The sequence below is a fragment of the Amblyomma mixtum genome, chromosome 1 (assembly GCF_055824585.1).
Source record: "Amblyomma mixtum isolate Tamu chromosome 1, ASM5582458v1, whole genome shotgun sequence".
Taxonomy (NCBI): domain Eukaryota; kingdom Metazoa; phylum Arthropoda; class Arachnida; order Ixodida; family Ixodidae; genus Amblyomma; species Amblyomma mixtum.
The window spans coordinates 15,386,297-15,411,870 of NC_143012.1; the positions used below are offsets into that span (position 1 = coordinate 15,386,297).

Below are 25,574 nucleotides of genomic sequence, written 5' to 3' on the forward strand. Positions count from 1 at the left end.
GCTGTGATTACAATGTCGCAACATGCCCTCAGTGTCATTAGAGCATCGTACTATATAACATAAATGAATTGCGCTGAAAAGAAAATGAGGATAATTATGGCGGTTAGATGCTGACCCGAAAGGCACCAGTTTGTTCGAGGCTGCAGGGGTCGAAGTTCGATGGAAGCAAAATTCTAGGGGCCCATGTCCTGTGCGATTTGTGTGCACGTTAAAGAACCCCAGGGGATCGAAATATCCGGAGCCCATCACGCCATTACTTCATAGCCTGACTCGTTTTTGCGCGTAAAACTTCCATAAACCATTAACCCATATTTAGCCTTTTGTCCTTCGGTGAAATACGAAATCGTTAAACGTTCCCTGTCACCATTGTTAAGTGCCGTCTTGCGTGTCTCCCTGCCAGGGCAGTTTCATCACAAATCACATACGAAAGCTGGGAGCTTTGCTTGCCACTTATTACGGACATACGTCATTGACGTGTATTGTTAACTTCCTGTATGCTCAATGCTCAAGGCAAATGTGTTGGTAACTAAGGATCGAACCGCTGTTGCGTAAAACACGTTCGTCCTAAATTTCGAAAGCAGGATTGTTTGCAATGGAGAGCTTTCCTTTGCGTTCTGTACTGGAAAAGCTGCATGTTCACAGTTACGAGATTCACTTGACTGCGTATATGAAAGAAAGGGATTTATAAATATCAGAGCCTTATGTACTGGGACTAATTGTTTCCTCTTCACTAGCGGGGCCATCAAGCGGCATTAGAGCGCCCGGCAAGTCATAGTCGTTTTTATTTCATTTGGGACCATTCAATGCTAACTCTATCTGCAGATGGAGATCTGCGGAATCTGAGTGGATTTTTAATCACAGTGTGGAAATATTTAGTTGGTCTGTGAAACGATCAGATTAAGTTCGCGTTTCGAAGCGATATTTTAGTCGTTTATATTAGCACATCAAAGGCATGAAATCTTTGACCTGCGTTTCCGCGTTCGTGAAATAGTTTGTGTTTATCATATTAGGTTGCCAAGAGGCTAGATGCATGTTAGTTATTTTAAACAGGTTCTCATACGAGTCTCTTAAAAGAGCGAAATAAAGCTCCTAAGCGTGTCAACTGGCTTGTCTTTCTGCAGGAAGTGGATAGCATTCTACTATCATAAAATTACTGTTCTTAGCAGCTCAAGAACACATTAATATGGCGAAACACTAATATCTTGTGCTTGTGGCTGGACACATGAGCTGTGCGCGGTCTCAGAGGAACGGCTTTTATTTGTTGAAGGTTTGGAGGCTCTATTTGCGGCGTGTAAATACAGCTTTGTGGGTTTTTTGCGCAAAAGACACGACACAAAAGAAACGAGGTAGACAGGACAAGCGCTTGTCCTGTCTACCTCGTTTCTTTTGTGTCGTGTCTTTTGCGCAAAAAACCCACAATGCTTAGGCACCAACTAGCCTGCAAAAACATACTCGTAAATACAGCTTATCTGAGCAAGAGTTGACTACAGGACAGCATCAAATCGCTATTTTGCCTGACCAACAAACGGTTATATTTGCCTCCTCCACAGATCCTTGCCTGCTGGGGGGCTCGCGATGTAAAGATAGGCAGTCGATGAGCTGTCGACAACAAAGGACGAACTGCAGCTCACCTAAAACCGAAACTTACCACCTGTTGCGGTGGCGCATGTTGAAGAGTTCCATGTAGCACGCTTGTAGATAAAAAATTGGCAGTGGCTTAGCTCTGGTGAAGTTGTGCTTGGCTTGACGTCATATCTGTCGCAGTTCGCGCACAATGCACTGGGAGCAGCACGGTAGCGGTGTAGATTTTGAGCCAACTCCCTCGCTACCACTTCTGGGTCTTCTTTTCTTCCTTCCATGGCGAATGTCTGCGCCTCTTCTACGGCCACCGCCGCCGCTCACGCGTGCGTTTTCTCAACGCCTTGCGAAAGAACTTTCTCTTGGGACGGAGACCGCCGTCCCAAGCGTCCCAAGCGGTTAACCGATGGCGAGGAGAAGTAACGACGGAGAGCGCGCCGCGGCGGGCCGCCTCTTAAGTCCGCCGCCGCCGCCGCTCGGGCGTTAACGCAACGCCTTGCGATAACGCGATAAGAACGCGATAAGAACCGCTAGCAGTGGCGAAGGGTAAACCGGTGGTGAGGAGGAGAACGGAGGGGGTGGCGAGGATGAGGAAGGGCGCGCCGCGGCGGCGCCGCCAAGGGGTGGCTCACGGGAAGCGCGTTGTTGACGAGCCTAGTGAAGCTTTTCGCCAACGGCCACTCCACGCCAACGGCCAAGCTCATGGCTCTAGGAATACATAATACCCTCAAAGAGATGTGGGAAGCACAATGGCTCTCACAACTCAATAGGCTCGCACTCACAACACCCGGCAGAGAACTGCTCGAGAAGATCCATGTTAATCAGCCCTTTACAATTGACCAAAGGGAAGAGGTTCCACGCGATGTAAGAAGACGCATCAACGTGCACCCCATTCCGCGGAATATGCATCCCGCATATAACATCGAGAGGAGGAAGGCAAGAGGGGAAGCCCTGCAGAAGAAATGGGACAAGCAGACTAACACCCTTTACGTGGACGCAGCAGGACCACAGAATGGAGTCATGACTATTTTAGTCTCAACGCCTTCAGGGTCGATGGTGAACTGCGCCTCGGTGAAAACATCTAACCACACTCACGCAGAGGAGGCAGCTATTGCATTAGCTGTAGCATATAACCCCAACGCCGTTGTGCTCACTGATTCCCAGAACGCCTGTCGCAACTTCAATTCCGGATTAATTCATAAGTCAGGGTTGTCATTGCTGACTAAGCATCCACCCAACCAAGCCTCAATCATCTGGTTTCCCGGTCACCTGGAACTACCAGGAGGAAACGAAGCCGCTCACAGGCATGCCCGAGCTCTTCTATACCGGGCGTCTCCCCCTGATGACCATGAAGGGTGCCGTGACCTGATAGGTTTAGCAGTGTATACTGACAATCTCGCGCCGTACAGAACAGCCAGAAAGGAGTACCCAACACCACACAAATCCCTCAATAAGTTAGAAGAGAACACCCTTAGGAGACTACAAACCAACACATACCCAACACCAGCTAAATTACACCTGTGGTACCCTACACTATACTCTCCGCAGTGCCCACACTGTGGAGAGGTAGCTAACCTCTACCATATGGTGTGGGCATGCCAATTTAATCCCTTACTTGACCCCATTCCCAACCCCTCGGAGGAGCAGTGGGAGGCTATTCTGCTCAGCGATGATCCTGACCGTCAGCACTGGCTGGTGGGGAGGGCCACCGCAGCAGCAGCAGCCAATGGACTACCGGACTAGGCGGCCCACCCACATGTTCTGAAAATACTGAATAAATAAAGATGTTTTCAATCAATCAATCTTTTCGCTTCAAAACAGTTATCATCCACCGCGGCATTCTAGCCACTCTGTAGGACACTGCATTTTTGGGGGCGTCATGCTTCAAGGAGCGCACCAAAAGTCGAGATGAGAACGATATATCCTCCCCACCACTGCGATGTTAAATGCATGACAGCAGAGAAAAAATAGTATTGGTAGTTTTTAACTCCAGAATCATGTAAATGATACCTGCAGACCGAATGGCTTGCTTCAAAGCAAAAATGAAGCAATAGTAATAGGAGAGACATCCTGTGTCACAGGTTGTTAGAATGTAGCGTTTTGTATAAATTGGAACTGTTGCAAATTTTGAAGCGCTGTTCTGCAAAATACTCTTAAAAAATTCTTAACCCTGTGTTTAGAGTGCGGAAGCGTAAGCATCTTACGATGCGAAAAAACCAACTGAATACAAAACCACCTGTGTATTTGCTGAAAGATATTGCAGTCAGTTTCGATGACATTGCATGTACTGTGTGACACGCGTTGCTTGTGGCGCGATCCGTTAACGAGGAACATTGACAATAATTACGGGATGCACCACGCAGCTCAAGACCAGCTCAAGACGGTGTAAAAATATACGCCACTTTCAGCCCGGTGGCTCCGGTGGCTCCGGTGGCTCCGTTTGCTCCGGTGGCAGGTGAGTCCAGCGGGCCCCGCCAATGCCGGGGCGGTCTTGGCGAGAGTTACCGCGAATTTCGCATATCACCTTGATCTTACTTCTTGGAACACGATGCCGTAGCATATGTTCTAGATATAGAACTTTTGAATGCACTTCTGTGCACATATCTGTGGGAAGCCCTAGGCGGGTTGAATTTTAGTTTACCTAGGTGGTGCGCAGTTCGAGTGATTCCTACTGAACATGTAAGGCCGTCGTTTGCAGATTTTCATCTCTTGGGTTTTTCGTTTCACAGCAGAGCAGAGGGAGTGCAGGGATTAGACATATGGCATGCGACCTGACTCTACCTCAAAGTTGCCCGTTTAAGGCCTTATGTCGAGGTTATTTAAAAGTTTCGCACTTCGAGTTATTGATCAATTCGCTCTTGCCCTACCATAAGCTTGCCGTCCCGGTTAGCTCAATTGGTAGAGCGACTGCTCCGGTGAAGCGGTGATCCCGGGTTCGAACCCCGGACCAGGACGAATTTTTCTTTAACTACGAAGTTTCTGTCTGTGGTTCTGTGGCTTGTCTTTCTGCAGGAAGTGGATACCATTGTACTATCATAAAATTACTGTTCTTAGCTCCAGAACATATTAATATGGCGGAACACCAATATCTTGTGCTTGTGGCCGGACACATGAGCGGTGCGCGGTCACAGAGGGACGGCCTTTATTAGTTGAAGGTTTGGAGGCTCTATTTGTGGCGTGTAAATGCAGCTTATTTGAGGAAGAGTTGACTACAGGACAGCATCGAATCGCTGTTTTTCCTCGCCAGCAAACGGTTATATTCGCCTTCTGCATAGATCCTTGCCTGCTGGGGGGCTTGCGATGTAAAGATATTCAGTCGATGAGTTGTCGATAACAAAGGACTAACTGCGGCTCACCTGAAAGCGAAACATGCCACCTGTTGCGGTGGCGCATGTTGAAGAGTTTCTTGTAGTCACGCTGGTCATTCTAGTCACTCTCTGGAACACTGCATTTTTGAAGCGTCATGCTTCAAGGAGGGCGCCGAAAGTCGAGAGGAAAACGATGTATCCTCCCCACCTCTGTGATGTTAAATGCATGACAGCAGAGAAAAAATAGGATTGGAGAAAAGTTGGACATAAAAGTGAAATCAATAGCGTAGTTCTTATCTCCCCAATCATGTAGATGATACCTGCAGACCAAATGGCTTGCTTCAAAGCGAGTATGAAGCAATAGGACACACATCCTGTGTCACAGGCTGTTAGAACGTAGCGTTTTGCATGAATTGGAACAGCTCAAACTTTGAAGCGCTGTAGTGCAAAATACTCTTAATTCTACGTTCAGAGCGCAGAAGCGTAAAAATCTTATGGTCCCATGAAACCAACAGAATACAAAACAACCTCTGTATTTGCTGAAAGATGTTGCTGTCAGTTTCGATGGAATTGCATGCACTGTGTGACACACGTTGCTTGTGGCGTAGTGTGTTAACGAGGTACATCGGCACAAATTTTATACGTGATTCACCACGCAGCTCCGGGCGGCGTGAAAATCGGCGCCACATTCACGCCCCAAGCTCCGGTAGCAGGTGAGTCTATCGGGCCCCTCCGCAGTCGGGGCGCTCCTGGTGAGACAGTTAACGCGATTTTCGCATACCACCTTAATGTGAACTCTTGAAAGACGATGCAGTAGCAGTGTTCTAGATATAGAACTTTTGAATACTGTGTCAGCAGGCTCTGTCAGGTGTATTGGGATCAGAGGGAAAGCTTGTATTCGAATGCAGGGCTGTCTGCTTTTCGTGAACGCAAATCCTGTAAGCGGTAGGCCATTAGTCCTAGGTGCTAAGACTACAGAGACGGGCGACGATTCGAACTGTAATGTGTAGATGGAAGCGCATGAAGATTAGCTGAAAGATGTTGCTGTTTTTACTGGCTTCTGAATGTTGTTCTTTGCATAAATATTTGGGAAGCCCCAGTCGAGTTGAATTTTTGTTTACCTAGGTGGAGCGCAGTTTGATTGATTGCTCCTGAATTTCATCTCTTGGTTTTCTCGTTTCACTGCATAGCAGAGAGAGCAGGGATAAACAAATGGCATGCGACCTAACTCTACTTCAAAGTTGCCCCTTTGAGGCCTTATGTCAAGGTTATTTAAAAGTTTCTCCGTTACTGTACAGGTCTTGAAGGTGTTAGTTTTGTACTTCTCTGATTGTAGACTTCAAAAATCCGTTTGAGCCTCACTGGCTAGTCTGTATTCCGAGCTCGTATGGCTGACTCACGCCCATGTTCTTGCATTGGATTACCCCCCAGATTATTTGTTTCTAGAAGGAGCCTGCGCCATATGACTGTCCCTAGGGCCAAACTGTACGTTACGAAACAGACGCAATATCTGGCCAGTATTCATTTTGAAACTGAGCTCAACAATGCCTTTGCTATCTCGGTCTAAACGATTCTAACTACCTACATTGTCAGCTGTTCGGTTTTCATGCCTACTCATCTCTCGTGGCGTTAGAGCTCCGTTTCTAGGACAAGCAGGCCGTGAACTTCTGCCATTTAATTTGTGCGCCACATTCATGCTTTGTCTTATTGTAATGTGGGGCCGGAAGCAGATTATGGAGCAGTATGCCTTTTAGACATGTAGCCATTGCTTCCGGCTTCCCTTGAATGTAAACGATTCTCGTTTCTAACAGGAAACAACTTTCGAGTGACCATATTTCCAAGTTGCTGAAAAACATGCAAGGATGCAGGCACAGTTTTTGTGCCCATATCACTTTCACCACGGTAAAAAAAACGTGCCCGAATAATATTCCGGCAGTTTTCCTGACACATCGTAAAGCTACCAAAAATACAAGGCGGAAGGAAATAAAAAATGATGACCGCATTTGTCATGAGCTCATAAAGGCAAGCGTTATAGATGGCCAAACTGGTTAATACGAACCTATTCAAAACTGCATAAAAGATGAACTCTGCCCTGAAGTGAATCAAAATTGGTTCCAGTAAGGCGAGGTCTTTCGCCATTCTGATCCGTAAAAGTGCACAGTGAACTTGATTACGGCGTTGGAGAAAAACAACTGCACTGGATGATGGTGCGGGAGGATAGCCTGTCTCTCTCGGGCGTGCTTTGAAGATGACGTGGATGGGGCACCTTCTACGACTGTCCTACAAGATTGCAAAAGACTGCGAATGTTTATAGACTCAACCTAAATCCTCCACAAACATTTTTGATAACTTCAATTACTTATATGTTGAAGTTCTTGCATTAAATGGGAAATATTGAGTGTTTCGCCCCCGCGGTGGCTCAGTAATTATTTCCAGAGCCCTTCACTACGGCGTACCTCATAGCCTAACTCGTTTTTGTACGTAAAACTTCCGTAAACCTATATTTAGCATTTTGTTGTTGGATGAAATACGAAATCGTTAAAGGTTCCCTCTCACCATTAAATGCTGTTTTGCGTGTCTCGCTGCCAGGGCAGTTTCATCAGAAATCACATACGAAAGCTGGGAGCTTTGCTTGCCAGGAGGTACTAAGCTTTAGTTGAACTATCACAACCACTTATAACAGACATACGTCATTGGCGTGTATTGTTAACTTCGTGTATGCTCATTTCTCAAGGCAAATGCGTTGGTAACTAAGGTTCAAACCGCTGGTGAGTAAAACACGTTCGTCCTAAATTTCAAGCGCAGCATTGTTTGTAACGGAGAGCTTTGTTTTGCGTTCTGTACTGGAACAGCTCATGTTCACAGTGACGAGATTGACTTGACTGTGTATATGAAAGAAAGGGATTTATAAATGTCAGAGCCTTATGTACTGAACTAATTTATGTTCCTCTTCACTAGCGGGGCCATCGACGGGCATTGGAGCGCCCGGAAAGTCACAGTCGTTTTTGTTTAATATGAAATCATTCAATGCTAACTCTCTCTGCAGATGGAGATCTGCGGAATCTGAGTGTACTTTCAATCACAGTGTGGAAATATTTAGTTGGTCTGTAAAACGATCAGATTACGTTCGAGTTTCGAAGGAATATTTTAATCGTTTATATCAGCACGAGAAAGGCATGAAAACCTTTGACCTGCGTTTCCGCGTTCGTGAAATTGTTTCTGTTTATCATATTAGGTTGCCAAGAGGCTAGATGTGTGTTATGAAAGAAGCCAACAGCCACAGAAACCAAGGGGCACAGGGGATTTTTAATCTATTTATTTATTTTGTGGTGTTGATGAATTTAGAATATTACTGAACATGTTATCGCTTAAAGCTAATTGATTAGAAAAGCAGAAGAAAAAACAACCACTGCCGCCGGTGGGATCCGAACCCACGACCTCCGAATTACGCGTCCGGTGCTCTACCTCTGAGCTACGGCGACGGCTGTCAAATCTTCTGCTTTCTGGGGTATTTATGTTTACCAGTAACCTAACCTTGAGAGTGTTCATCAGCGCCACCCGCGTTCATAAGCGGCGGACGTAGAACGTCCTGAGAAACCGCAGGTGTGACGTAGAACGTCATCGAACGGAGAGGGTGGAAGCTGCCTGAGAGCCCTCTTATGCTTCCTATAGCGTCAAGGCTGCCAGAACCGAGGCCCTCGCTAAGCAATTAAGCAAACAAGGGAAGGGGTATGAGGGGCTCGTTATAAATATGAAAGAAGCCAACAGCCACAGAAACCAAGGGGCACAGGGGATTTTTAATCTATTTATTTATTTTGTGGTGTTGATGAATTTAGAATATTACTGAACATGTTATCGCTTAAAGCTAATTGATTAGAAAAGCAGAAGAAAAAACAACCACTGCCGCCGGTGGGATCCGAACCCACGACCTCCGAATTACGCGTCCGGTGCTCTACCTCTGAGCTACGGCGACGGCTGTCAAATCTTCTGCTTTCTGGGGTATTTATGTTTACCAGTAACCTAACCTTGAGAGTGTTCATCAGCGCCACCCGCGTTCATAAGCGGCGGACGTAGAACGTCCTGAGAAACCGCAGGTGTGACGTAGAACGTCATCGAACGGAGAGGGTGGAAGCTGCCTGAGAGCCCTCTTATGCTTCCTATAGCGTCAAGGCTGCCAGAACCGAGGCCCTCGCTAAGCAATTAAGCAAACAAGGGAAGGGGTATGAGGGGCTCGTTATAAATATGAAAGAAGCCAACAGCCACAGAAACCAAGGGGCACAGGGGATTTTTAATCTATTTATTTATTTTGTGGTGTTGATGAATTTAGAATATTACTGAACATGTTATCGCTTAAAGCTAATTGATTAGAAAAGCAGAAGAAAAAACAACCACTGCCGCCGGTGGGATCCGAACCCACGACCTCCGAATTACGCGTCCGGTGCTCTACCTCTAACGAGCTCTACCTCTAACGGTGCTCTAACGAGCCCCTCATACCCCTTCCCTTGTTTGCTTAGATGTGTGTTAGTTATTTTAAACAGATTCTCATATCAGTCTTTTAAAAGATCGAAAGCATGTCAACTGGCTTGTCTTTCTGCAGGAAGTGGATACCATACTACTGTCCTAAAATTACCCTTCTTAGCTCGAGAACAAATTAATATGGCGAAACACCAATATCTTGTGCTTGTGGCTGGACACATGAGCCGTGCGCGGTCACAGAGGGACGGCCTTTATTAGTTGAAGGTTTGGAGGCTCTATTTGCGGCGTGTAAATACAGCTTATTTGGAGAAGAGTTGAGTACAGGACAGCATCGAATTGCTATTTTGCCTCGCCAGCAAGCGGTTATATTCGCCTCCTGCACAGATCCTTGCCTGCTGGGGGGCTTGCGATGTAAAGATAGGCAGTCGATGAGCTGTCGACAACAAAGGACTAACTGCAGCTCACCTGAAAGCGAAACTTGCCACCTGTTACGGTGGCGCATGTTGAAGAGTTTCATGTAGTTGCGCTCGTCATTCTATTCACTCTGTGGGACACTGAATTTTTGACGCGTCATGCTTCAAGGAGGGCGCCGAAAGTCGAGAGCAAAACGATATATCCTCCTCACCACTGCGATGTTAAATGCATGACACCAGAGAAAAAATAGGATTGCAGAAAAGTTGGACGTAAAAGTGAAATCAGTAGTGTATTTCTCATCTCCAGAATCATGTAGATGATACCTGTAGACCGAATGTGCTTAAAAGCGAAAATGAAGCAATAGCAGAGACATCCTGTGTCACAGGTTGTTAGAACGTATCATTTTGTATAAATTGGAACTGTTACAAATTTTGAAGCGCTGTTGTGCAAAAGACTCTTAACAGAGCGCGGAAGCGTAAGCGTCTTATGATGCGAAAAAACCAACTGAATACAAAACAACTTGTGTAGTTGCTGAAAGATATTGCAGTCGGTTTCGATGACATTGCATGTACTGTGTGACACGCGTTGCTTGTGGCGCGATCCGTTAACGAGGAACATTGACAATAATTACGGGATGCACCACGCAGCTCAAGACCAGCTCAAGACGGTGTAAAAATCAACGCCACTTTCAGCCCGGTGGCTCCGGTGGCAGGTGAGTCCAGCGGGCCCCGCCAATGCCGGGGCGGTCTTGGCGAGAGTTACCGCGAATTTCGCATATCACCTTTTATCTGACTTCTTGGAATACGATGCCGTAGCATATGTTCTAGATATAGAACTTTTGAATGCTCTTCTGTGCACATATCTGTGGGAAGCCCTAGGCGGGTTGAATTTTAGTTTACCTAGGTGGTGCGCAGTTCGAGTGATTCCTCCTGAACAAATAAGGCCGTCGTTTGCAGATTTCATCTCTTGGGTTTTTCGTTTCACAGCAGAGCAGAGGGAGTGCAGGGATTAGACATACGGCATGCGACCTGACTCTACCTCAAAGTTGCCCGTTTAAGGCCTTATGTCGAGGTTATTTAAAAATTTCGCACTTCGAGTTATTGATCAATTCGCTCTTGCCCTACCATAAGCTTGCCGTCCCGGTTAGCTCAATTGGTAGAGCGACTGCTCCGGTGAAGCGGTGATCCCGGGTTCGAACCCCGGACCAGGACGAATTTTTCTTTAACTACGAAGTTTCTGTCTGTGGTTCTGTGGCTTCTCTTTCTGCAGGAAGTGGATACCATTCTACTATCATAAAATTACTGTTCTTAGCTCCAGAACATATTAATATGGCGGAACGCCAATATCTTGTGCTTGTGGCCGGACACATGAGCGGTGCGCGGTCACAGAGGGACGGCCTTTATTAGTTGAAGGTTTGGAGGCTCTATGTGTGGCGTGTAAATGCAGCTTATTTGAGGAAGAGTTGACTACAGGACAGCATCGAATCGCTGTTTTTCCTCGCCAGCAAACGGTTATATTCGCCTTCTCCACAGATCCTTGCCTGCTGGGGGGGCTTGCGATGTAAAGGTTGGTTGGTTGGTTTATGGGGTTTAACGTCCCAAAGCGACTAAGGCTATGAGAGACGCCGTAGTGGAGGGCTCCGGAAATTTCGACCACCTGGGGTTCTTTAGCGTGCACTGATATTCAGTCGATGAGTTGTCGATAACAAAGGACTAACTGCGGCTCACCTGAAAGCGAAACATGCCACCTGTTGCAGTGGCGCATGTTGAAGAGTTTCTTGTAGTCACGCTGGTCATTCTAGTCACTCTCTGGGACACTGCATTTTTGAAGCGTCATGCTTCAAGGAGGGCGCCGAAAGTCGAGAGGAAAACGATGTATCCTCCCCACCTCTGTGATGTTAAATGCCTGACAGCAGAGAAAAAATAGGATTGGAGAAAAGTTGGACATCAAAGTGAAATCAATAGCGTAGTTCTTATCTCCCCAATCATGTAGATGATACCTGCAGACCAAATGGCTTGCTTCAAAGCGAGTATGAAGCAATTGGACACACATCCTGTGTCACAGGTTGTTAGAACGTAGCGTTTTGCATGAATTGGAACAGCTCAAACTTTGAAGCGCTGTAGTGCAAAAGACTCTTAATACGTTCAGAGCGCAGAAGCGTAAAAATCTTATGGTCCCATGAAACCAACAGAATACAAAACAACCTCTGTATTTGCTGAAAGATGTTGCTGTCAGTTTCGATGGAATTGCATGCACTGTGTGACATACGTTGCTTGTGGCGTAGTGTGTTAACGAGGTACATCGGCACAAATTTTATACGGGATTCACCACGCAGCTCCGGGCGGCGTGAAAATCGGCGCCACATTCACGCCCCAGGCTCCGGTAGCAGGTGAGTCTATCGGGCCCCTCCGCAGTCGAGGCGCTCTTGGTGAGACAGTTAACGCGTTTTCGCATACCACCTTAATGTGAACTGTTGGAAGACGATGCAGTAGCAGTGTTCTAGATATAGAACTTTTGAATACTGTGTCAGCAGGCTCTGTCAGGTGTATTGGGATCAGAGGGAAAGCTTGTATTCGAATGCAGGGCTGTCTGCTTCTCGTGAACGCAAATCCTGTAAGTGGTAGGCCAGTAGTCCTAGGTGCTAAGACTACAGAGACGGGCGACGATTCGAACTGTAATGTGTAGATGGAAGCGCATGAAGATTAGCTGAAAGATGTTGCTGTTTTTACTGGCTTCTGAATGTTGTTCTTTGCATAAATATTTGGGAAGCCCCAGGCGAGTTGAATTTTTGTTTACCTAGGTGGAGCGCAGTTTGATTGCTCCTGAATTTCATCTCTTGGTTTTCTCGTTTCACTGCATAGCAGAGAGAGCAGGGATAAACAAATGGCATGCGACCTAACTCTACTTCAAAGTTGCCCCTTTGAGGCCTTATGTCAAGGTTATTTAAAAGTTTCTCCGTTTGAGCCTCACTGGCTATATAGTCTGTATTCCGAGCTCGTATGGCTGACTCACGCCCATGTTCTTGCATTGGTTTACCCCCCAGATTATTTGTTTCTAGAAGGAGCCTGCGCGATATGACTGTCCCTAGGGCCAAACTGTACGTTACGAAACAGACGCAATATCTGGCCAGTATTCATTTTGAAACTTAGCTCAACAATGCCTTGCTATCTCGGTCTAAACGATTCTAACTACCTACATTGTCAGCTGTTCGGTTTTCATGCCTGCGCATATCTCTCGTGTCGTTAGAGCTCCGTTTCTAGGACAAGCAGGCCGTGAACTTCTGCCATTTAATTTGTGCGCCACATTCATTCTCTGTCTTATTGTAATGTGGGGCCGGCAGCAGATTATGGAGCAGTATGCCTTTTAGACATGTAGCCATTGCTTCCGGCTTCCCTTGAATGTAAACGATTCTCGTTTCTAACAGGAAACAACTTTCGAGTGACCATATTTCCAAGTTGCTGAAAAACATGCCAGGATGCAGGCACAGTTTTTGTGCCCATATCACTTTCACCGTGGTAAAAAAAAACGTGCCCGAATAATATTCCGGCAGTTTTCCTGACACTATATTAATGCTTCGCTTTTCTTCTTTTGCAAAAGAATGCATACATGATCCGGATCTGCATCGTAAAGCCACCAAGAATACAAGGCGGGAAGGAAATAAAAAACGATGACCGCATTTGTCATGAGCTCATAGAGGCAAGCGTTATCGATGCCCAAACTGGTTAATACGAACTTATTCAAAACTGCATAAAAGATGAACTCTGCCCTGAAGTGAATGAAAATTGGTTCCAGTAAGGCGAGGTCTTTCGCCATTCTGATCCGTAAAAGTGCACAGTGAACTTCGATTACGGCGTTGGAGAAAAACAACAGCTCTGGATGATGGTGCGGGAGGATAGCCTGTCTCTCTCGGGCGTGCTTTGAAGATGACGTGGATGTGGCACCTTCTACGACTGTCCTACAAGATTGCAAAAGACTGCGAATGTTTATAGACTCAGCCTAAATCCTCCACAAACATTTTTGATAACTTCAATTACTTTTAGGCTGATTGTACGTACATCTTATAGGTTGAAGTTCTTGCATTAAATGGGAAATATTGAGTGTTTCGCCCCCGCTGTGGCTCAGTAGTTATTTCCAGAGCCCTTCACTACGGCGTACCTCATAGCCTAACTCGTTTTTGTACGTAAAACTTCCATAAACCTATATTTAGCATTTTGTTGTTGGATGAAATACGAAATCGTTAAAGGTTCCCTCTCACCATTAAATGGTGTTTTGCGTGTCTCGCTGCCAGGGCAGTGTCATCAGAAATCACATACGAAAGCTGGGAGCTTTGCTTGCCAGGATGTACTAAACTGTAGCGGAACTATCACAACCACTTATAACAGACATACGTCATTGACGTGTATTGTTAACTTCGTGTATGCTCATTTCTCAAGGCAAATGCGTTGATAACTAAGGTTCAAACCGCTGGTGAGTAAAACACGTTCGTCCTAAATTTCAAGCGCAGAATTGTTTGTAACGGAGAGCTTTGTTTTGCGTTCTGTACTGGAACAGCTCATGTTCACAGTGACGAGATTGACTTGACTGTGTATATGAAAGAAAGGGATTTATCAATGTCAGAGCCTTATGTACTGAACTAATTTATGTTCCTCTTCACTAGCGGGGCCATCGACGGGCATTGGAGCGCCCGGAAAGTCATAGTCGTTTTTGTTTAATTTGGAATCATTCAATGCTACTTCTATCTGCAGATGGAGATCTGCGGAATCTCTGAGTGTATTTTCAATCACAGTGTGGAAATATTTAGTTGGTCTGTAAAACGATCAGATTACGTTCGAGTTTCGAAGCGATATTTTAGTCATTTATATTAGCACGACAAAGGCATAATAGCCTTTGACCTGCGCTTCCGCGTTCATGAAATTGTTTGTGTTTATCATATTAGGTTGCCAAGAGGCTAGATGCGTGTTATTTTAAACAGACTCTAATATCAGTCTTTTAAAAGAGCGAAATAAAGCTCCTAAGCGTGTGAATTGGCTTGTCATTCTGCTGGAAGTGGATGCCATTCGACTATCATAAAATTACTGTTCTTAGCTCGAGAACATATTTATATCGCGAAACACTAATATCTTGTGCTTGTGGCTGGACACATGAGCCGTGCGCGGTCACAGAAGGACGACCTTTATTAGTTTAAGGTTTGGAGGCTCTCTTTGCGGCGTGTAAATGCCGCTTATTTGAGGAAGAGTTGACTACAGGACAGCATCGAATCGCTATTTTGTCTCTCCAGCAGACGGTTATATTCGCCTTCTCCAGAGATCTTTGCCTGCTGGGGGGCTTGCGATGTAAAGATAGGCAGTCGATGAGCTGTCGATAACAAAGGACGAACTGCAGCTCACCTGAAAGCGAAACTTGCCACCTGTTGCGGTGGCGCATCTTGAAGACTTTCATGTAGCACGCTTGTAGATAAAAACAGTTGTCATCCACTGCGGCATTATAGTCACTCTGTAGGACACTGCATTTTTTAGGCGTCATGCTTCAAGGAGGGCGCCGAAAGTCGAGAGGAAAACGATATATCCTCCCGACCACTGCGATGTTATATGCATCACAGCAGAGAAAAAATAAGATTGGAGAAAAATTCGACATAAAAGTAAAATCAATAGTCTAGCTCTTATCTCCAGAATCATGTAGATGATACCTGCAGACCGAATCGCTTGCTTCAAAGCGAAAATGAAGCAATAGGAGAGACATCCGGTGTCACAGGTTGTTAGAACGTAGCGTTTAGTATAAATTGGAACTGTTACACATTTTGAAGCGCTGTAGTGCAAAATACTCTTAACCCTGTGTTTAGGGCGCGGAAGCGTAAGCATCTTATGGTGCGAAAAAGCCAGCTGAATACAAAACAACCTGTGTATTTGCTGAAAGGTGTTGCAGTCAGTTTCGACGACATTGCATGTACTGTGTGAAACGCGTTGCTTGTGTCGCGATTCGTTAACGAGGAACATTGACACAAACTACGGGATGCACCATGCAGCTCAAGACCAGCTCAAGACGGTGTAAAAATCAGCGCCACTTTCAGCCCGGTGGCTTCCGTGGCTCCGGTGGCAGGTGAGTCCAGCGGGCCCCGCCGATGCCGGGGCGGTCTTGGCGAGAATTACCGCGAATTTCGCATATCACCTTGATCTGACTGCTTAGAACACGATGCGGTAGCAGTGTTCTATATATAGAACTTTTGAGTACTCTTCTGTGCACATATCTGTGGGAAGCCCTGGGCGGGTTGAATTTTATTTTACCTAAATGGTGCGCAGTTCGAGTGATTCCTCCTGAACATGTAAGACCGTCAGTTGCAGATTTCCTCTCTTGGGTTTATTGTTTCACAGCAGAGCAGAGAGAGCACGGATAGACTGTGACATCATACCTGACTCTACCTCTAAGTTCCCCCTTTAAGGCCTTATGTCGAGGTTATTTAAAAGTTTCGCCATTACAGTACAGGTCCTGAAGGTGTCTGTTTTGTACTCCGCCGATTATAGACTTCAAAAATCAGCGTGAGCCTCACTGCCTAGGCTGTATTCTGAGCTCCTATGGCCGTCTCAGGCCCAAGTTCTTGCAATGTTTTACCCTCATATTATTCTTTTCTAGAAGCAGCCTGTGCGATATAATAGACCTGTCCCATTGGTCAAAATGTTCATTACGAAAGAGACACAATGTTTGGGAAGTATTAAAATTTCAAACGCAACTCGACAATGCCTTTGGTATCTCGGTGTAAAGGAATCTCACTACCTACATGGGCAGCTGTTCGGTTTTCATGCCTGCGCATCTTTCGTGTCGTTAGAGCTCCGTTTCTAAGAAAAGCAGGTCATGAACTACTGCCATTCTGCGTCTTATCCATGCTCTCTTTATTGTGATGTGGGGTTCACTATGGAACAGTATGTGGAACAGATTATGGAACAGCATGCATTTTAGACATCTCGCCTTCACTTCCTGCTACCCTTGAATGTAAACCATTTTCGTTTTTAGCACAGAGCGACTATCGATGACCATATTTCCAAGTGTCTGAAAAACATGCGAGGATGTGGGAGCTTTGCTTGCCAGGAGGTACTAAGCTGTAGTTGAACTGTCACAAGCACTTATAACTGACATACGTCATTGACGTCTATTGTTAACTTCTGGTATGGTGAATGCTGAAGGCAAATGCGTTGGTAACTAAGGTTCAAACCGCTGATGCCTAAAACAACACGTTCGTCCTAAATTTCAAGCGCAGTAATGTTGGTAACGGTGAGCTTTGCTTTGCGGTCTGCTTGGAACAGCTGCATGTTCACAGTGACAAGATTAACTTGAAGGTGTATATGAACCAAAGGGATTTATAAATATCAGAGCCTTATGTACTGGGACTATTTTTCCTCTTCACTAGCGGGGCCATCGACGGGTATTGGAGCGCCCGGTAAGTCGTATTCGTTTTTATTTCATTTCGGGTCATTCAAGGCTAACTCTATCTGCAGTGTAGAAGTATTTTGTTGGTGTGTAAAAGGATCAGATTACCTTCGGGTTTTGAAGCGATATTTTAGTGGTTTATATTAACACGACAAATTAGGTTGCCAAGAAGCTAGATGCGTGTTAGTTATTTTAAACAGATTCTCATATCAGTCTTTTAAAAGATCGAAATAAAGCTCCTAGGCGTGTCAACTGGCTTGTCTTTCCGCAGGAAGTGTATACCATTCTACTACCATAAAATTACTGTTTTTAGCTCGAGAACATTAATATGGCGAAACACCAATATCTTGTGCTTGTAGCTGGACACATGAGCCGTGCGCAGTCACAGTGGGACGGCCTCTATTAGTTGAAGCTTTGGAGGCTTTATTTGCGGCGTGTAAATACAGCTTATTTGAAGAACACGATAAATCCTCCGCTCCACTGCGATGATAAAGCCATGATAGCAGAGAAAAAATAGGATAGCAGAAAACTTGAGGACATAAAAGCGAAATCAATAGCGTAGTTTTTATCTCCAGAATCATGTAGATGATACCTGCAGACCGAATGGCTTGCTTCAAAACGAGTATGAAGCAGTAGGACACACATCCTATGTCACAGGTTGTTAGAACGTAGCGTTTTGCATGGATTGGAACAGCTCAAACTTTGAAGCGCTGTAGTGCAAAAGACTCTTAACCTCTGTGTTTAGAGCGCGGAAGCGTAAGAATCTTATGAAGCGAAAAAACCAACTGAATACAAAACAACCTGTGTATTTGCTGAAAGATGTTGCAGTCAGTTTCGATGACATTGCATGTACTGTGTGACACGCATTGCTTGTGGCGCGATCCGTTAACGAGGAACATTGACACAAATTACGGGATGCACCACGCAGCTCAAAACCAGCTCAAGACGGTGTAAAAATCAACGCCACTTTCAACCCGGTGGCTCCGGTGGCTCCGGTGGCAGGTGAGTCTAGCGGGTCCCGCCACTGCTTGTGCGGTCTTGGTGAGAGTTACCACGAATTTTGCATATCACCTTGATCTGTGGGAAGCCCTAGGCGAGTTCAATTTTAGTTTACCTAGGTGGTGCGCTGTTCAAGTGATTCCTCCTGAACATGTAAGGCCGTCGGTTGCAGATTTCATCTCTTGGGTTTTTCGTTTCACAGCGGAGTAGAGAGAGAGCAGGGATAGACTATGGGATGCGACCCGACTCTCCCTCTAAGTTGCCCCTTTAACGCCTTATGTCGACGTTATTTAAAAGTTTCGCCGTTACTTTACAGGTCCTGAAGGTGTCTGTTTTGTACTCCTCCGATTATAGACTTCAAAAATCCGCTTGAGCCTATGGCCGTCTCACGCCTATGGCCGTCTCTATGGCCGTCTCACGCCCAAGTTCTTGCATTGTTTTACCCTCATATTATTCTTCTCTAGAAGCAGCCTGTGCGATATAAAAGACCTGTTCCATGGGTCAAATTGTGCATTACGAAAGATACGCAATGTTTGGGAAGTATTCATCTTTCAAGCGTATCTCGACAATGACTTTGGTATCTCGGAGTAAAAGCATCTCACTACCCACATAGTCAGCTGTTCGGTTTTCATACCTGCGCATCTCTCGTGTCGTTAGAGCTCCGTTTCTAGGAAAAGCAGGTCATGGACTACTGCCATTGTGCGCCTTATCCTTGCTCTCTTTATTGTGATGTGGAGTTGACTATAGAACACTATAGAACAGATTATGGAACAGTATGCATATTAGACATCTGGCCTTCACTACCCGCTACCTTTGAATGTAAACCATTCTCGTTTCTAGCATAAAGCGGCTATCGATGACCATATTTCCAAGTTGCTGAAAAACAATCGAGGATGTAGGAGCAGTTTTTGTGGCTGCGTGGCTGACTTTCTCAATTCTTGACGAGGGCTCACCGCCAAGATTGCTGAGAACGTTTCCCAGATCACTTACACCACAGTAAAAAAACGTTCCCCGAATAATATTCCGGCATTTTCTCTGGCACTGTAATAATGCTTCGCTTCTCTTTTGCAAAATCATGCATCCATGATCCGGCGCCGCAGCGTAAAGCCACTAAGTATACGAGGCGGAAAGGAAATAAAAAGCAGAAATAGCATATATTTTCTCCGTTAGGCTGTGCAGAAGTACAAGCACCGGCTGTGCGTATCAATTTATTTTCAAGAAATGTTGGTTTTTTAGGAGGACGGCTTTCGTCATAATGTCATAAACGCAAACGTTATTGATACACAAACAATTTAATACGAACTTCTTCAAAACTGCATAAAAGATTAACTCTACCCTGAAGCGAATGAAAATTGGCTCCAGTAAGGCGAGGCATTTCGCCATTCTGATCCGTAAAACTACACAGTGAACTTCATTGCGGCGTCGGAGAAAAACAACTGCACTGGATGATGGTGCAGGAAGATGGCTTGTCTCTCGGGCGTGCTTTGAATATGACGTAGATGGGGCACCTTCTACGACTATCCTACAATATTCCAAAAGACTGAATGTTTGTAGACAAGTTTTCAGCCTACATCCTCCCCAAACATTTCTGATAACTTAAATTACTTTTAGGCTAGTTGTACGTACACCTTATAGGTGGAAGTTCTTGCATTAAATAGGAAATACTGAGCGTTTTGCCGCCGCGGTGGCTCAGTAGTTATGGCGGTTGGATGCTGACCCGAAAGGCACCGGTTTAATTGAGCTGCAGGGGTCGAATTTCGATGGAGGCAAAATTGTAGGGGCCCATGTCCTGTGCGATTTGTGTGCGCGTTAAAGAACCACAGGGGATCGAAATTTCCGGAGCCCTTCACTACGGCGTACTTGCTAGCCTGAATAATTTTTGTACGTAAAACTTCCATAAACCCATATTTAACGATTTCTCGGTTCCCTGTCACCATTGTTAAGTGGTGTTTTGCGTGTCTCCCTGGCAGGCCAGTTTCATCAGAAATCACATACGAAAATTGGGAGCTTTGCTTGCCTGGAAGTACTAAGCTGTTGAACTATCACAAGCACTTATAACCGACATACGTCATTGACGTGTTTTGTTAACTTCTTGTATGGTGAATGCTGAAGGCAAATGCGTTGGTAACTAAGGTTCAAACCGCTGATGCCTAAAACACGTTCGTCCTAAATTTCAAGCGCAGGATTGTTGGTAACGGTGAGCTTTGCTTTGCGGTCTGCTTGGAACAGCTGCATGTTCACAGTGACGAGAATAACTTGAATGTGTATATGAAATAAAGGGATTTATAAATATCATAGCCTTATGTACTGGGAATAATTCTGTTTCCTCTTCACTAGCGGTGCCATCGAGGGGCGTTGGAGCGGCCGGTAAGTCATATTTGTTTTTATTTTATTTGGGACTACTCAAGGCTAACTCTATCTGCAGATGGAGATCTGCGGAATCTGAGTGGATTTTCAATAACAGTGTGGAAATATTTAGTTGGTCTGTAAAAGGATCAGATTACGTTCGAGTTTCGAAGCACCATTTTAGTCGTTTTTATTAGCGCGAGAAAGGCATGAAAACCTTTGACCTGCGTTTCCGCGTTCGTGAAATTCCTTGTGGTTATCATATTGGGTTGCCAAGAAGCTAGATGCGTGTTAGTTATTTTAAACAGATTCTCATATCAGTCTTTTAAAAGAGCGAAATAAAGCTCCTAGGCGTGTCAACTGGCTTGTCTTTCCGCAGGAAGTGTATACCATTCTACTACCATAAAATTACTGTTCTTAGCTCGAGAACATATTAATATGGCGAAACACCAATATCTTGTGCTTGTAGCTGGACACATGAGCCGTGCGCAGTCACAGTGGGACGGCCTCTATTAGTTGAAGCTTTGGAGGCTCTATTTGCGGCGTGTAAATACAGCTTATTTGGAGAACACGATAAATCCTCCCCTCCACTGCGATGATAAAGCCATGGTAGCAGAGAAAAAATAGGATAGCAGAAAAGTTGACGACATAAAAGCGAAATCAATAGCGTACTTTTTATCTCCAGAATCATGTAGATGATACCTGCAGACCGAATGGCTTGCTTCAAAGCGAGTATGAAGCAGTAGGACACACATCCTATGTCACAGGTTGTTAGAACGTAGCGTTTTGCATGAATTGGAACAGCTCAAACTTTGAAGCGCTCTAGTGCAAAAGACTCTTAATTCTATGTTCAGAGCGCAGAAGCCTAAAAATCTTATGGTCCGAAGAAACCAACAAAATACAAAACAACCTCTGTATTTGCGGAAAGATGTTGCAGTTAGTTTCGATGGAATCGCATGCACTGTGTGACACGTGTTTCTTGTGGCGCGATGTGTTAACGAGGTAAATCGGCAAAAACTTTATACGGGATGCTCCACGCAGCTCCAGGCGGCGTTGACATCAGCGCCAGATTCTGGCCAAAGGATCCGGTGGCAGGTGAGTCTATCAGCCCCTTCCAAGTCGGGGCACTCTTGGTGAGACAGTTAACGCGATTTTCGCATACCACCTTAATGTGAACTCTTGGAACGCGATGCAGTAGCAGTGTTCTAGATATGGAACTTTTGAATACTATGTCAGCAGGCTCTGTCAGGTGTATTGGGATCAGAGAAAAGCTTGTATTCCAATGCAGGGCTGTCTGCTTTTCGTGAATGCAAATCGTGTAAGTGCTAGGCCACTAGTCCTAGGTGCTCAGACTACAGAGACGGGTGACGATTCGAACTGTAATCTGTAGATGGAAGCGCGTGAGAATTAGCTTAAAGATGTTGCAGTTTTTACGGGCTTCTGAATGTTCTTTGCACAAATCTTTGGAAAGCCCCAGGCGAGTTGAATTTTTTTCACCCAGGTGGAGCGCAGCTAGATTGATTGCTCCTGAATTTCATCTCTTGGTTTTCTCGTTTCACTGCATAGCAGAGAGAGAAGGGATAAACAAATGGCATGCGACCTGACACCACCCCCAAAGTTGCCAATTTGAGGCCTCATGTCGAGGTTATTTAAAAGTTTCGCCGTTACTGTAAAGGTCTTGAAGGTGTTTGTTTTGTACTCCTCCGATTGTAGACTTCAGAAATTCGATTGAGCCTCACTGGCTAGTCTGTATTCCTAGCTCGTATGGCTGGCTCACGCTCATGTTCTTGCATTGTTTTACCCCCAGATTATTCTTTTCTCGAAGGAGCCTGCGCGATATAAGACTGTCCCTAGGGCCAAACTGTAGATTACGAAGCAGACGCAATATTTGGCCAGTATTAATTTTGAAACCTAGCTCAACAATGCCTTTGCTATCTCGGTCTACAGAATTCTAACTACCTACATTGTCAGCTGTTCGGTTTTCATGCCTGCGCATCTCTCATGTCGTTAGAGCTCCGTTTCTAGGACAAGCAGGCCGTGAACTTCTGCTATTTAAGTTGTGCGCCACATTCATGCTTTGTCTTATTGTAATGTGAAGCTGGCATCAGATTATGGAACAGTACGCTTTTTAGACATGTAGCCATTGCTTCCGGCTTCCCTTGAATGTAAACGATTCTCGTTTCTAGCAGGAAACAACTTTCGAGTAACCATATTTCCAAGTTGATGAAAAACATGCGAGGATGCAGGCACAGTTTTTGTGGCTTCCTGGTTGACTTTCTCATTACTTGATGAGGGCTCAGCACCAAAATTGTTGACAACGTTTCTGTAGAGTTTCGCAGTTTCCCATATCACTTACACCACGGTAAAAAAAAAAGTGCCCGAATAATATTCTGGCAGTTTTCCTGACACTATATTAATGCTTCGCTTTTCGTCTGCAAAAGAATGCATACATGAACCGGATCTGCATCATAAAGCCACCAAGAATACAAGGCGGGAAGGAAATTAAAAACTAGGGCCGCATTTGTCATGAGCTCATAAAGGCAAGCGTTATCGATGCCCAAACGGGTTGGAATGAACTTCTTCAAATGTGTATGAAAGATGAACTCTGCCCTGAAGCGAATGAAAATTGGTTCCAGTAAGGCGAGGTCTTTCGCCATTCCGATCGGTAAAACTGCACAGTGAGCTTGGTTACGGCGTCGGAGAAAAACAACTGCACTGGATGATGGTGCGGGAGGATAGCCTGTCTCTCTCGGGCGTGCTTTGAATATGACGTAGATGGGGCAGCTTCTCCGACTGTCCTACAAGATTGCAAAAGACTGTAAATGTTTGTAGACAAGTTTTCAGCCTAAATCCTCCCCAAACATTTTTGATGACTTCAATTACTTTTAGGCTGATTGTACGTGCACCTTATAGGTTGAAGTTTTTGCATTAAATGGAAAATATTCAGGGTTTCACCCCCGCGTTGGCTCAGTAGTTATTTCCAGAGCCCTTCACTACGGCGTACCTCATAGCCTGACTCGTTTTTATATGTAAAACTTCCAGAAACCATAAATCCATATTTAGCGTATTGTCGTTCGATGAAATACCAAATCGGTAAAGGTTTTCTGTCACCATATTTAAGTGCTGTTTTGCATGTGGATGTACTAAGCTGTAGCGGAACTATCACTACCACTTATAACTGACATACGTCATATAGGTGTATTGTTAACTTCGTGTATGCTGAATGCTGAAGGCAAATGCGTTGCTAACTAAGGTTCAAACCGCTGATGCGTAAAATACGTTCGTCCTAAATTTCAAGCGCAGGATTGTTTGTAACGGAGAGCTTGCTTTGCGGTCTGCACTGGAATAGCTGCATGTTCAGTGACGAGATTCACTTGAATGCGTAAATGAAATAAAGGCATTTGTAAATATCAGAGCCTTATGTACTCGGACTAATTATGTTTCCTCTTCAGTAGCGGGGCCATCGAGCGGCATTGCAACGGCCGGTAAGTCATATTCGTTTTTATTTCATTTGGGACCATTCAAGGCTAACTCTATCTGCAGATGGAGATCTGTGGAATTTCTGAGTGGATTTTGCAACACAGTGTGGAAATATTTAGTTGGCCTGTAAAAGGATCAGATTAGGTTCTAGTTTCGAAGCGATATTTTAGTCGTTTATATTAGCACGACAAAGGCTTGAAAGTCTTTGACCTGCGTTTCCGCGTTCGTGAAATTGTTATATCGTGTGGCCATTCACATAGCTTGAAAATATCGTGTGGCCATTCACATAGTATGAAAATAGTTTCCATGTCTACGTGTGCAAGAGGAGCTGCAGACGGGACCCGTTATTGTGTCATTTTTTTTTTAGCGAAGAGAATTGCGCTTGTGTCTGTATATGTTTCCCTCCCTGTAATGACCCTCATGCAGAGGGTTAACAGTATGAATAAATAATAAATAAATACCCTTAAAGGTAGAGCTTAAGTGCCTCCGGAATTTACATTCCTCAAAAACCAGTTTTAAAGTTCTCCTCAGCAGGGTGAAGGTGTCCACCGAAAAGTGAGACAGGCGTAAAAGTATTAAAACCTCTCAGTGAATTTTTTAGTGCTGCGCTGCCAGAAGTGGTGGCTCAAACTGGTATATTGAGACACTGCCCACAGTGTGCTGTTTTTTTTTTCTTATGTACTCGGTTGATCGCAAGTTGGTTTTCCATTACAAAAGAATAAAGCGGCTAACAACTGAAGCTTCTAGTGCAAGCGGAGCAATAAACAGGGCTGTTCTAAGCGAAGCAAGTCAAAGCACCAGAAGTAAAAAATAGCCAATGCATAAGACATCATTTGCGAAAGCACAAAATTTCACCCCTTCATTTTAAACGAGTTCCTCGACAGTTTTCTGCTTATTGATATGCACTAGGTTTGTTTTAGGCAACAGTATCTGTCTCTGGCTTTCTCTGCTCTCTAGCTAATGCGTACCTCATAGTACCTGGACATAACAGTGATCAATAACATCGTTCACTACTTTTTGGTGATTTTTAGTCGACTATGTTGTCAGTGTCAAGAGTTTTCCTCGATTGTACGGGACAGTACACTGACCTATTTCCGGTGCTTCGTACGCAATTTTGCGTCCATCATTGCGCCATTGACGAACCTACTTGGCGGGAGAAATTACATATCTGGCTGGTCGGCCGAGTGCGACGAAGCATTCACTACCATGCGCCATCTTTTGACTTCGCCGCCAATACTCCGACACTAGTGTGGGGTCAAAGCTTTGACCCCACAGCGCCTACCGAGGTCCATACGGATGCAAGTGGCGTTTGCCTCGGAGCTGTCTTGGCCCAGCGAAAAGGTTGTTTTCAAGAATACGTTGTCGCGTATGCAAGTCGCGTGCTTACCAAAGCTGAATCCAACTACTCAGTTATAGAGAAGGAATGTATAGCTATTGTATGGGCGCTAACAAAATTCCGACCCTATCTATAAGGCCGCCGGGTTGATGTCGTCATCGACCATGGCGCTCTGCTGGTTATCGTCCATTAGAGATCTATATCCGCGTCATCTACCG

At 45.1% G+C, this 25,574-nt stretch overlaps 1 protein-coding gene across 10 annotated transcripts in view; it reads left to right on the forward strand.

The window, feature by feature from the left end:
* The window catches only part of LOC149365548 (uncharacterized), a 46,265-nt gene that overhangs the window by 11,791 nt on the left and 8,900 nt on the right, over positions 1-25,574 (forward strand). For 5 of the 10 annotated variants that reach the window (XM_089544004.1, XM_089543970.1, XM_089543978.1 and 2 more), the window contains exons 7-11: positions 3,942-4,011; positions 12,108-12,165; positions 20,532-20,561; positions 21,582-21,635; positions 23,993-24,025. In XM_089544004.1, the coding sequence (XP_089400130.1) occupies positions 3,942-4,011; positions 12,108-12,165; positions 20,532-20,561; positions 21,582-21,635; positions 23,993-24,025 (245 nt within the window). The other 5 variants (XM_089544022.1, XM_089543986.1, XM_089544040.1 and 2 more) reach the window with 4 other exon arrangements.